Source organism: Terrapene carolina, unplaced genomic scaffold, assembly GCF_002925995.2.
Source record: "Terrapene carolina triunguis isolate 2854851 unplaced genomic scaffold, T_m_triunguis-2.0 Scaffold93, whole genome shotgun sequence".
Lineage (NCBI taxonomy): Eukaryota > Metazoa > Chordata > Testudines > Emydidae > Terrapene > Terrapene triunguis.
In genome coordinates, this window is record NW_020664444.1 from 3527925 (window position 1) to 3541413 (window position 13489).

Below are 13489 nucleotides of genomic sequence, written 5' to 3' on the forward strand. Positions count from 1 at the left end.
CCCCTGGGGTCCACTCAAGCTCCCAACTGCCAGGGAGTGGCTGCAGCCTCCTTCCCCAGCAACCCCTTCCGGTCTCAGCTTCCTAGCTTTGTACCGGCCCAAGCTACAGCTGAGCTTCACCTTCCATTAGCGCCTGTCTATCCAGCCTAGTCCTCCCCCAGATGCAGTCCACTAGGTTAATTACCCCTTCCAAGATACCCGAACCCCTTCAGATAGGTGCAAACACCCCAGCACAGGCAGTCTCATGTCTCGTCACTGCCAAGGTAACATGATGCTGGCCTCTTTTCAGCAGAATGCCTGGATACCATTCATGATTTCCTTAACGGGACGGATGCATCTGCTGCTGCGAAGAAATGCACGTACGAGTCTAACGGCTTTAATACTGGCGATTATGCTGTTGGCTGGAAGAGGGTATCTGTAAATTTGACACAGCCGTGGTCCTACTCACCGCCTGACCTAGCAGGGTACGAAGCTGCGCGTTCCACATGTACATTTCCTGTTCTGGCTGCAAAATCCAGTCACAGTATTGGGTTCTTACAGCCACTGCGTTTCCAGCTGTCATGTCAATTCAGCCAACTGCTGCCCCCGAGAGCCAACCGAATGAACAATACGGAAGGCCTAGGGCTGTTCTGACCACCTGCCAGCTGGGTTTGTTCCTTAGCAGTTTGATTGGCATGAATCATGCAGCCCCATTTGTAATTTTCTGGCGCGCACACTGCATGGAAGATAGAGTGGAGCGCTGTGTGGGTAAGCGAGTGCCACCGTGAGGTACTTTGCCAATGCAGAGGAGGCACGTGCCAGGGGTACCGATATTTCAAAACGGCTGTTTAAGAGCAGGAGTGAGTTACAGAGCAATTTAAAACCTCAGCAAGGAAAGTTTTGCATATTGGGGGTAGCTTCCTGTTACTGCCGGTTAGAGGGGCTCAGGAAACAGGTATAAAAGCTGCTCCTTTAGCTTCGGTTCTAGCATTTGGTTGGCTCTGGATCATTTCTGGGAGGTGTGTTTCAAGAGGGGTTTGGAGGGGGGTGGGCTAGGGCCTGTTTTGGGCCGTTTAAGTTGTTACGGTGTTTGTTTGTAATTTCTCACATGCCCTAGATGCATTAAATAAGACACTTACCGTAAGTCAGTTCAAATCCTCCGTTTGCCACGAAAGTAAAACAATGCAACTCCTCCTGGCTTTACCTGAGTTATGACGCCAGGTCAGCAACTCCCCACCCCCAAAATGCAACCAGTGGCTCCTCTTCTTTTGCAGAGTCTGGTACTGGGGCTACGTCTCTATGTATGACAGCGGAGGTTACATCCAGGAGCTGGGACCCACGCTGGAGGAGAGCAGAGCGCAAGTGGACTATCTTCAGCAAAACAACTGGATCAACAACATGTAAGCAGCTGGCAAGGCAGCAGAGGGGGGAGCCCGGAGTTTGGCTGTAACCTGGGAACGGTACCGAGCCCTAATCTGTATTTTTCAGTGCAGGTAGTTGAGGTGCTGCCTGCCAAGCCTAGAAGTGTTTTTTTTTTGTGGGGGGGGATTATTCAGCCAGAGGACCTCCCTTTATCTTCCCTCATTGCGGGTCCGCGGTCAGGCTGTGTCCATCCAACCAAGGCAGGCAAAAGGCGTTCCCCTCTGCGGTTCCTTGGTGGGCTTCAGATCCACTCACGCTGCACACCCGGCCTCTCCTGCCCCAGACAGGCCCTGAGCTGCTCTGGCAGCCCTTGCCCCTATCAAATGGTGCCACCTGACATGACGGACACCGTCGCCCGCGTCTCTGTCCCCACAGGAGCAGAGCGGTCTTTGTGGAGCTGACGCAGTACAACCCCAGCGTGGACCTGCACGCCGCCGTCACCCTGCGACTGGAGTTCCCCATGGCGGGGCGAGCAGTGGCCGCTATCGCAGTGGGGCCCTTCCCCCTGCTGCGTCTCAGTGGGGGAGTCACGCTGCAGCTTGTCATGATGGTCAGTTCAGCAGCCTTGCTCCTCTCAGTCAGGCCTGTGGAGAGAAAATTGGGGCTCCCATCACTTTCGTTAGGCCCGCCCCCATTTCACCTCAGTTACAGGCTTTTGCGGGGGCCCTGCGCTCAGGGTCCTGGTACAATTATCCCTCCTTGGCAGCCCTGCTCTCAGTCGCAGCCTTAGCACAGTGGATGGACGTCACTGGGATCTGGCTGTGGGAGAGTTACTCAGCCCTGTTCTGCTTGCTGCTATGACCCCGTTTCCCAGACTCGCTCGACAGTTGTGCTGTGGAAGGGCTGTCGGGGACCCCCTTTTTAGGTTGTGCTGTTGGCTCAGGAGAATAGTTGCCTCTTTCTCCCATGGCTCAGAGTCACCTGGCTGATGGTTTCCCACCCCCATTGCTGGGCCCAAAGCCCGCACGCCCCCGGCACCACTTCTAGTACAAGGGATACAGTCACTGAATACCTCCCTTTTGGAGGAGTGTTCTTTGGGTGGGAGAGGGAAAAGTCCCCCCTCAGGCAGAATCCAAACACGTTTCACCCTCTCCTCTCATGGGCGACTGCTAACAGATGAGGCCTATGTACCGATGAGGGGCACTTTGGGGCTGTGGCATGGGCAGGGCCCTCTGACAGACAAAACCCCAACTTCCCAGGAGCCTCCAGCTGGGAGGGTTTGCCCTGGGGGAGAGTCATGGAGCCTTGTGCTTTGATCTACCCAAGGCTGGGCAGGCCCTGAGGGTCTAACAGGAACTGCTGCTCGAAGGCGAGGCCTGGTCCTAAGTTAGCTCTTTGGGCTGGGACAGTGGTGACAGTACACTTGGCCCCTCAGGAGCCAGAGAAAGGGAGAGCCTTGTCTCACACTCCAGTGCTCACCTATCACCAGCAAGTCAAGGGAGTTACACCAGGGACAGATTTGGCCCCATATTCCAGTGGCAGGGTTGCAGCCATAACAACATCATAGGAGTTGAAGGCCAGTAATATGGGCCCCATTGTGCCATCACAGGACGATGGCCCCGCCACTGCTCCAAGGGGCCAGTAGGCAGTGCCGTGACGAAGGACTGACAGCACTGCGGTTCTGTAATTGCAACTCACCTCTTTCTGGATGAACTCTTCCTCCTCCCCTACATTACAGGTCTTCCTCATGGTGTTTGTGGTCTATTTTGTGGTCTCCGAGTCCCTCTTCATCAAGAAGGAAGGCAGGGCCTACTTCGCCTTGTTTGGGAGCTACAGCCAATGGCTGCTCACCCTTCTGACCACCTGCACCGTGGTGGTGCACTTGAGCCAAGCCACCATCGCTGACCAGCAGTGGGCAAAGTATCTGAAGAACCGCAAGGGCTTCACCAGCTTTTACCAGGTGGCCTTCCTCAACTCAGTCTTCAACAGCCTGGCCGCCTCCCTTCTCTTCCTGCTGACTGTAAAGGTATGGCAGTGGGCCTGCTGTGAGGTAGGGCTAGGTCTTGAATGCACTTCATGCAGGCGGGGTAACACTTGAGTCAGCTACGCCTGTCCCAGGTCTCCTTTCCTGTGCAGTGTTAGTTCCAGAGCATGAGTAGTAATTAGATCCTTGCCTCTCCTTTATTAAGAGTTAGACAAACACGTGTCCGGGATGGTCTAGATAATATTTAGTCCTGCTATGAGTGCAGGGGACTGGACTAGATGACCTCGCGAGGTCCCTTCCAGTCCTATGACTCTATGACACTGCGGTAGAGCCGAGGAACCCCAGCCATCTCACTTTCCAAAACCCAGCCCTGAAGATGAAGGGGTGACCATCAGATGCCCAGTTGTGGAAACCAACCAAACAGATATGGAACCAGTGAAACACAAACATGGAGTCATGTTCGCTCACTTCTCAGAGGAGAACTCTGCTTCACAGGCCAGATTGTCAAGAGAGCTCAGCTCCCAGGCACTCCCCAAATCTGATTCTACTTGTTGGCACTGAGCACTTTTGAAGATCTGTCCATGAGCCCTTAGACAGTATAATGCAATACACCAACTCTTATAATATTCTGATCTATAAACCTGGGTTAAATTACATAGCGCTCAATCCCCAGTTTGTATAGGAGATGAGAACTTGACCATATTCTCTTCACTAGATTTACATACTTGGGACTCTGGTACCCAACCGTATTTAATGAATAGTAATGGTAGTGAGATGTAGCTTAAGTGCAGCTGCAAACCAGCTGTTCAGAAAAGGGCTAGTGATGCTAAGCAAACCCCTAGAAATGTGCGCTAGGCGCTGTACAAATAGAACAAAGATACTCCCTGCCCCTTAGACCGTACAGAGTCAGATAAGAGACAGACAGGGGAACACACCCACACAATGCGACAATGCTGGCCAGCATACTAGGCCAGTCGTTTCTACACACCAGCTGCCTAGCCATTATACTGGTCTGTGCTCCAGCAGAGAGCCACACAAGGGGTTGGTTTTATCCTTTGAAGCCTCCCCCTGCCCTAGGCCAGGCTGTTACAGTTGAGGAAGTAGCACTCGAATTAGAGCTCCCTTGTTATAAAGAGGCAGGGCTGCTGGCAGGACGTTCTCTGCAAGGGGCCCTCGATGCGGAAACGTCCTCCCCTCCCGCCCCTTAACCAGAGCCTGGATGTATGAGGCTAATAGACACATTACAAAGCATTAACATGAACTAGGTACCTTTTAGTTCACACCCCCAGCATTCACGCAGGGGGGAGAGAGCGCAGCACTGCAGGTCACATCTCTATAGTCTGAAGCACAGGGCCATGCAGACAGCTTTAGGCTCTCAGGTCACTGATCAAAACTTCACCCACAGTTTGGGGAGGGGACCAACGTGGCAACAGACTGGCGGAGCGTAATGGTTGCCCAGGCGGCCGGCAGGAGCAGCACACGCTGGGGACTCTTGTTCTGAAGTTTGCTGTGTTTATTTAAATGAGTTTGAACCCCTCAACCGAGGGCTGCTTAAGCCAATGCAGATGTTTTAGTGGCTGGGGTTGAAAACAGACTGAGGGTACGTGGACCTTCATCAACCACATGCCAGCTGTGTAAGTGGACCCTGAACACCGGGCATGTAGTCTGTTTCTTTGCAACAGTGCCACGGGGTGGAAAGCTACCCCCGAAACACATGCAGCAGATTCCTTGAGCCACACGGGTATAATAAACCTGGCTTCTCTTCTTTGGTCTCAGGCTGCCCAACAGCTGCGCTTTGTCCGGCAATGGTCCGTGTTCGGCAAAACCCTGCAGAAGTCCATGAAGGAGCTGGCTGCTGCAGGGCTGGCCTTCTCGCTGCTCGTCCTTGCTTATACCCAGCTTGGCTTCCTGGTAAATATTTATTTGCATGATACAGTCAAGACTCACCCTACACTGTGCGTTGCTGAGGGAGAGCTACTTGATTAGCTGCAAAGGGAAGGGTTAATTAGAGAGACCTCAGCTCCGATCCAAGCCAGAGCATTCTGGTGAGTGAGTCTCAGCTCATCTGGCCACACTGCAGTTGGCCCCTTCCTGGCCTGCAGCAGAGGCATCAGTGACTGAGGGGACCATGGGGATGAAACTCCAAGAACTCCTTGAGGCGCCATTGGCTGGGGGCACAGGGGCAGCCCATCAATGTTGTAGCGGATCGATGGAGCTGGGGACGCTGCTGCTTGCCTGCCTTTGCAAGGCGCTCGGAGGTCGGGGACCGACAGGCAGTCTCGAAGGGGCAGTATGGCCACTCTGCCATTGAGACAACGGCCTGTCGTTGAAACCCCTGCGTTTCCTTCGCAGCTTTTCTCCTCCTGCTCAGAATCCTTCCACAGCTTCAGCAGCAGCCTCCTGCTCCTCTTGGCTGCGGTCCGCGGCAGCGTGAACCTCCGGCTCTGTCTGCCCGAGCCCTCGGGGCTGTACTACCTGTTCTGCGCCAGCTACATCGTCCTGGAGATGTGGATCGTGCTGCGGCTGTTCGCCGCCGTGCTTGTCCACAGCTACCGGGAGATGAATTTCGAGCTGTACCGCCCGGCCTTCGAGCCCCAGGACTACGAGATGGTGGAGCTCTTCGTCCGCAGGCTGAAGCTGTGGATGGGTTTCAGCAAAGTCAAGGAAGTAGGTGCACAGTCCCACCTCTGTGCAGTGTGCTAGCCAGGGGGAGGCCCAGGCTCCTGGCTGGTGGATCATGGCCGGAGGTGCAGGTCCCCTGGGGGCAGCATGGGATGCATGGTTTTGCAGTGTTTTGGCTGGCCTTTGCATTCACAGGACCATGGGGGCCGGTGATACAAACACACTGATTGTTTCCCCCATTGCAGTTGGCAGCGGGGTGGGGGCAAGCTGTGACAGGCCACTGCCCACAGCAGTATGGGTCACGGGCCACCACTGGCAGGCGCCGGAAGGATTGGCAGCAATAGCTGGTGTCCCAGGTAGAGGAATGGTGGCAGTGCGCATGCCCTGGCTGGCAGGAGCAGAGACTGCCTCCAGCATCGTCCCCGGCATGTCCATCTTGTGCCACCCCCACTGTTCAGTTTGGTTTCTAATCAGGCTGGTGGGTATATAACCCCCCCCCCCTCCTCATTTGGGTCACCCCGTCATCCGGCCAGGCCAAGTGGGGAGCACTCTGCAGTTGGAGATAGTCATTCAAGGCTGACATGAAGAGCTCACTCCCATCCCTCCTGCTGGGGTGGAGTGGGCGCCTACAGGGCGACAGGCAAGGGTTCACGAGTGCCTGTTTTCTGCACTAACCCTCTTTTGCTCTCGCTTCCCTTCCAGTTTCGGCACAAGGTGAGGTTCGAAGGGATGGAGCCATTACCATCCCGATCCTCCAGCGACAAGTCCTTCCGGGGTCCCACCCCCAGCGCAGCCTCCGACAGCTCCAGGGCCTCCACCTCTTCGAGCCAGCTGGATGGACTCAGCCTGGCGCTGAGCACCAGAGAGAGCTCAGAGGTGGATGCTGATGTCCAGCGGCTCCTCTCCCTCTTCGAGATGTTGCTGGCCCAGTTTGACCGAGTGAACCAGGTGACAGAGGACGTCTACCGCATGGAGCAGCAGCTGGAGGACTCACAGAGCAGGAGGACCAGGACGAAGTACATCCAGATGACTGAGGACCTGCTGAGTCGGTACCGCCTGGGTTGCACAGATCAGGGGCCACAGGGACTTTATCCTGAGAACTTTTCCAACACCGACCTGCACCCTCCCCGAGACCCTCTGTTGCCCTCCCATCCCGCCAGTGCCCTGGGTGCCCTGCAGAGCAGCACAGGCTGTGTGCCCAGCCGGATAGTCCGAGCCAGTAGGGGCCTCAGCGTGGCTTCTCTACTCTCCCCGCACAAGACGTATGCCACCACGACGCCAGTGGTCAGGAAGAAAAAGCCACTGCGGGCAAAGAACAAGGTCCACCCCAGCATCAAGTAACTGGAGACCACGTGCAGAGTCTCTGGGAAAATACCTCACTGCGCCACCCCTGGGAAGGCAGAGAGATCCTCGTAACATGGCCTGAGAAGGTTCCACCGCAGCTCCGGGTCAGAAACGGAAGTCGCAGGGAACCGGCGTGGAAAGCTGAAGCACTCATGCCACACCAAGGACTGGGGAGCCACTGTGCCTTCCTGGGTTCTTGGCCAGCTTAGATGCTAGCAGCATCACTGCCGCCTCGGGACACGCGGCTAAGAATACAGGCGTTGCCCTGAGCCTCCCAAGTGCCTAATGAAGATGGACACAGCCACTGTGTGTTGTACATACTGGCAGCTTCTGTTACCTAGGTGCCTCCGTTTCCTGTTTACTTTAGCGACGGTTTCACAGCTTTTTGGTTTCATAGACTGTTTGGCCCTTCAGTCCAGGACAACCTAAGAGACCCTGCTTCACCAAGGCGGCCAGATGAGAGAAGCCGCAGGGGTCTCACCTAATCATATTTAGTGTTGGCAGCAAGAGGAAAAGCAACATTAATCAGGGCCATATTAAAAAGAAGCGTCTCTCTTTCTAAGTGACCCTAGCTTCAAACAAAATGAACAGATTCCAAAAGCAGAGGCCTGTTATTGTTCAGTTGCTTTATCAAGAACTGCTGCGAAGTAACGTGAATGGTGCGAGGAGCAACTCAAGCAGGATTTCCCGTGCTCAGCTGGCTGCGCCAAAACGGGAAGAGAAGAGCTGAAATTGCGAGGCGTTAGGATTTAACGGACTTTTGGATTCACAGACCAGACACACTGTGGGTGGAGGAAAACGACAGGTTTCAGGGGGCTATTTAATTCAATCGTTGTACTGGCATGAAGAGAGAGAGACCGTATCTACACCCAGATCAGTTAGTTTTCAGTATTGGCTAGTGTTATCCTCCAGCATTTGGTACTGTTATTTGTATTTAAAGAAATTCAATATTTAAAGAATATGAATGACCATGAAATCCACATTAAGCCACCGCTTCCAATAATCTGCCAGTCTTAGTACATGGCAATTAGTGACAGCTCAACCAAAAAGGTACTGGAGACCTAGGGGGGGTTCTTCTAATTGGTCACTTAAAAGAGGGGGCTGCCGGCATGCTGGCTCCATTCCGGCCCAGCTCCCCTTTAGCTACTGATCTTCCCCCAGCCAGTGGATTGAATGGCTAAGTATGGTTCGTCGGTTGCTTGGTTTTTATAGTTGAAGGAATGTATTGACATATGTATTTTTTTTTTTTGGTTTACTTTTTTGTATGTACTGCCGAGCACTTTAACAATGCTTTCCTTGGCTAACAATGACACATGCGACCTTTTTAACGAGAATGGAATAATATATCATGAAAGCAGTATTTTTTTGTAAAAAAAAAAAATCATAAACGGAAATGAGCAAACGGTAATGTGAACGCAGTTTCCCAGTGAACCATCCCCAGCTGCAGCCCCGCCTCAGGGGCTGGGTGCCAGCTAACAAGACTCAAACCTACTCTCCAGCGCTCTTAGGCGCTTCCAAAGAGGAACAACAAACGCATTCAAAAAATAAATGCACTAGGTGATGCAGGGAATAAGCCACCTGCCGGCAGAGGCAGGTGGTGAGAGACGGGGCGGATGGTTCTTGGTTTGCTTCTGTCTGGGACAGGAAGATGTATTCGCTCCTACTCCAACCTGCTTCCACTCCCCACTTCGCTGAAATCCACAGTATATCGAGCTACAGCTGTGCTACGCTTGATATGCCATGGAGGTACTTGTCCAGCACTACCTTTTAGAAAATTGGCGTGGGTAACAATCAAATGCACCTATTCTGGGCAGCCACAGCCTATGTAAATTATTTCCAGCTATGCTAAGTGGTGCTACCATCAGCCAAATCTCCCTGGCAGCTAGTGCCCATGGAAACCCCCTGGCCAGCCCGTGTTCACCTCACCCTTGTCATTCCGCGTTATGTATATTGTAAGTAATTTATACGGGGTTTTGAAATGTATATATTTGCTATATTTTCATAGCATCGGTACCATGTTTGACACATGTAGATAGGAGACAGAACACTGTTGTCAGAGTTATTTAAAGGATGTATTAAGTGCTTCTTTCCGGGAATGTTCGTTGTATATAAAGTATTAGGTGTCAGAGTGCATGTGGCGTGCGTGCTCTCGTGCCAGATGAGGTGCGGGCCGGGCTGGCACTACGGTGGAGCGGAGAGTGGCAGTGGGATCTCTCGCGATGCACTAGGAGTTGTTCCCCCCACATCTTGCTCAAGGCTTTTGAAAGGTAACATTACGCTAGGGAGCTCTTCAAAACCAAAGGCCAATATTAGCAAGGGCCATTGTTCATGGTACAGCATCTCGTTAGACTCCATCTAGCCTCCATTGCTGCCGCTCTTAGAAGACACTTCGCTTGTAACAGAGCTCCCCTTTCCAAGCATTGCAACTACCTAATCCAGGGGAGGAGAGAGCCCTAAGCGGGGAAGTCTGTGCGCCTTTCCAGCTAAGTAACTTTACAAAGGCTAGAGACAGGGTTTCCCTAAAGACACTTCCATTGGAGTTAGTTCTTACCTTTTTGCTGCTTATTCTCGCCCCTCGGCTCCTGATGCCTCTCTCCTGCTGTGCGTGTGAGATGGTTTGCACACAGCGTTGTATTCCAACAATCCACAGACTGGATCCAGGTTGACTTTCCTTGTGCTGCACTCCCCACCTGCTTCCCTCTCTGTGGAGACTTGAGCAGCAGGCCTGGGGTTTACAGCCATGGAAGTTACTCTTGTCGTTTTGTGCTTGTTGAGTTAGTTGCGCAGAGGACGGAACTAGGTGAGCAGCTGCAGAGGGCGTGGGGGAGGGATTAGCGTGATGTATAAAGAACGTTCTCTTTACAACGGCAAGGTGGTTTGGTGGTGATAGGAAGGGAATGAAAGAACAGCAAGCCAGGGGGTAAGTAGAGCATAGACGGAAGGAAATGGAAGCAGGAACCATAGGCGATGGAACAGCTGTGGTTAGGGCAGGGCGGTGGCAGAAGTTAAGTGTTTGGAATTTTGGAAGTGGCATCTGGAGTGGGAGGATACGAGTTGGAAAATGGCAGGTGGATGTTATGGGCACCCATCCCTTAGCTGCAGGTACTACAGTCACTAAGGAAAACAGTGCCAACAAAACCACCACCACTACTGTTCAGAAGGCTAGTTCAGCTACAAGAACTGAACCCAGAGCAAGGGGCAGGTTTTGCTATTGAGTGTACTGCGATCCAGCTGCCCTTAGATTTTGGGGGGGAGGGGGCACATTCAGACTATTTAACCACTGCTTTTTAACAACCCCAGTTCCCTCTACTTTTTATAAGCAGCATGGCCACCATTTAAGTACTCACCACAAAGTCTCCGCTAGATTCCCAACGCCCGGCTTTGGAGACAAAGCAGCGTTAGAGGCGAGGTGTATCCTATAAACACACAAGAGCCATAGTGCCGTCTGTACTGACAAATCGAGCAACTCACTTGATTTTCCCCATGATTGGAAAAAAATGAAGCAGACAGGCTCCTCAATCAAATGAGAAGGGAAGGGGTGTGGGATTTAACTGACAGTAACCAGGACTCAGCCTTTCTAGGCCTACAATATGTGCTGTGTGACCTTGCGCAAAGTCACAATTCCCAGGGGTCCTTTTCCCTAGCTGTACCATAGGCATTGCTCATTCACCTCACTGCAAGGAGGGGGAGGGGGGCTCAGTACAGAGGTAACTGGATGAAATCCTCTGGCCTGTGTTACGCAGGTCAGCCTCGTCTAATGGTCCCTCTTCTGCCTTTAATTGATGACTCTTTCAAGGAAGTCTTGGAGGTTCTTGGAGGAAAGGTTTGAGACGTAAGTAGTGGGGAAGGACTGGAGGTAAAGGCAAACTTCTACCAGTATTACTGTATTAAGGAAGGATTTTCAAGTAGCCGCTGCCTTTTAAAATGAACAAACATTCCAACATGCCTGCTATAGCTTTCTTTAGAACAAGTGGTAATGGGCTAATAGGGCATTTCAGAACTGATTCTTTGTGATTAAATTCCATTTTCTACATACAGCGCACCTTCTAATGTAAGAAGTGTCTAGATCTGGGGAAGGTTAGCCTCAAGAGGAGAAATGGTTCTAGAAATCAGATGATGAGTGTCGATTGTTAACAAATAAGGGAATTAGCACCATGTTCAGATGGGGGAGGAAGCCAGCACAAGACAGACAAGTGCCTCTAGGATCCTTACATAAGGTATTTCACGTAAGGGAAGGTCTAGTTCTATATTAGTGGGAATTTCACTCTTCGAATATCCTTCCTACCCTAGCTCTAGGAACTTTTTTCCACACTTGGGTCTTTTCTACAATGAAGACAGACACCTCCCCCTGCCCAATGCTGCAGTGAACATGAGACCTTCACCAAGTTTGTTTCACCCCAGCATTCCCATGGCCACTAGCACTTCCTATCTGTCAGTGTGCTCTGCCAGCTGAACAAACCAATTCGCTTCCCTCTTTTCCATTTGGGAAGATAGCACCTGGAGGACGGAGGGCTTGGAGTGCAGCTTAGGAAAAAAAAAAATTACCACAGGATCTCCCTCCCACGTTGCAAGAAATGTTTATGAGTGCAGACCACAGACCACCAACCGAGGTCAGGCCAGATGAGAACACAATAAGATGATCCTCCCTGATTATAAATACCCATGCTCATATGACACCAAGACTGCTAACAACCGCTTCCCACATGGATGAAAACAATTGCCCACTAAACTAGATAGCATTGCTCTAGTCGTTCCGATTAGGAGTCTGACCCCTATGCAGGGAACAGAATTAGCTGGCCAGCCAAAGACTCCACGGTTACAGCTCCACTAAACTCGTGGTCTAGAGGACAGGCTGTAGACATGACAACCGTTAAAAACATAGTATTGGAGGATGGTTACCATCTATCTGAGATGAGTGGCCTCTCAACCAACTGTAATTTTTCCAAGAGCTAAATGGTATCTGCAGGGACTAGGTACTAAGGCTGAATGTATCAGTTAATTGCCAGGGGCTTTGAAAGTCTAATAGAACCTTGAAGAGCTAAAGGGCAAAAATGAGGCATTTGTTGTCAGCTTTAGTTTGGCTACAATAGAGTGTATTTAGACGCCCCTCTCCCACAAAAGCCTTGAATAGGCTCTGTTAGAGGAAGTTCATTGAACACAGTTAGCACAGGGACGATAAAGTTAAGAGATGATAGCAAACTGAAAGCCAAAACGGTTGGCACGGCCTTTAGTAAGCTCGTAGGTGGCAGTAAAGGTTAAAGTTAGGATGCTCCCAATGTGAAGAGCCAGGTTTTTCTTAAGTTAGGCCTTAACGTGAATGAGTTTCTTATCCAGCTAGCTGTGTGCGCGTGTGTATGGTGGTGTGAATGAGTCTTACCAAGTGCTTCTTCTAACTGTAGAAGAGCAAAGATGGGTTAGGACAACTGCCCTACTACTTTCCTTGGATCCCAGTCGGTGGAGCAGCTCTAGAGCCCACGCAGGTGTTTCAGAAAAGCCGGACACTTCAGTCATACAGCTTTAAAGCGATCATAGTTCTCACAGGAGACCTTGTTTGTACAGAGCCTTTAGCCACAAGCATGAGGTTCCTTGAAGTGTCACAGTGAAGGTAGCAAGTATATGAAATCTGAGCTGAGCTGCAGCCAGAACTATTAGTCATGAGATTATACTCCTTGTCAACAGCAATACGTTTGACTTGCATCCCTAACTAATAAATACTCTTGAATGTATATTTTGTGTTTATAGTCACCAAGAGATGGTTTCTTATTTATTGCCTTAAGTCTCACAATGATGCAATAGTATCAAGCTGCTTAATACAGAACCCTATCAGCTAGTTAAGGGGTGGGGGCTGGGGGGTGGGAAATCTATATAATGCTTTTTGTAGCAATGGATGATCAGGAAAGGAAGGATGGAAGGAAACAGTGCCTTCTGGTCAACGTTACATTGGCAAAAATAGCCTATTTTGTAACGGTGGGAATGTTTCTTCAAAATGACAATGTCAAATAAAGACCATGACTGCTAAGTAAATGTCTGCTACGCTTTTGTTGCTTTTGTTGGAAGCTGCCACGACATCCTCTTTGCCTCTTAGCAATCCATGTGCACCACTGTCGGAAGCGTGCATCTAGGAGGTGCTGTGCTGCAGTACGACAGAAAGGTCTGAAAGCCATTCGCTTCGGAGCTAGTCCAACTCGGCAACTTCAA

At 51.3% G+C, this 13489-nt stretch overlaps 1 protein-coding gene across 2 annotated transcripts in view; it reads left to right on the plus strand.

Moving 5' to 3' along the window:
• PKD1 (polycystin 1, transient receptor potential channel interacting) overlaps positions 1–11457 on the plus strand; it is a 134037-nt gene extending 122580 nt beyond the window's left edge. The window contains exons 40-46 of one of the 2 annotated variants that reach the window (XM_026650565.2): positions 290–464; positions 1254–1379; positions 1777–1951; positions 3080–3367; positions 5102–5236; positions 5678–5992; positions 6650–11457. In XM_026650565.2, coding sequence (XP_026506350.1) covers positions 290–464; positions 1254–1379; positions 1777–1951; positions 3080–3367; positions 5102–5236; positions 5678–5992; positions 6650–7288 — 1853 coding nt within the window. In that variant the 3' untranslated portion in view covers positions 7289–11457. The remainder of the gene's footprint in view (positions 1–289; positions 465–1253; positions 1380–1776; positions 1952–3079; positions 3368–5101; positions 5237–5677; positions 5993–6649) is intronic. The other variant, XM_026650566.2, reaches the window with a different exon arrangement.
• The last annotated feature ends 2032 nt before the right edge of the window (positions 11458–13489 follow it).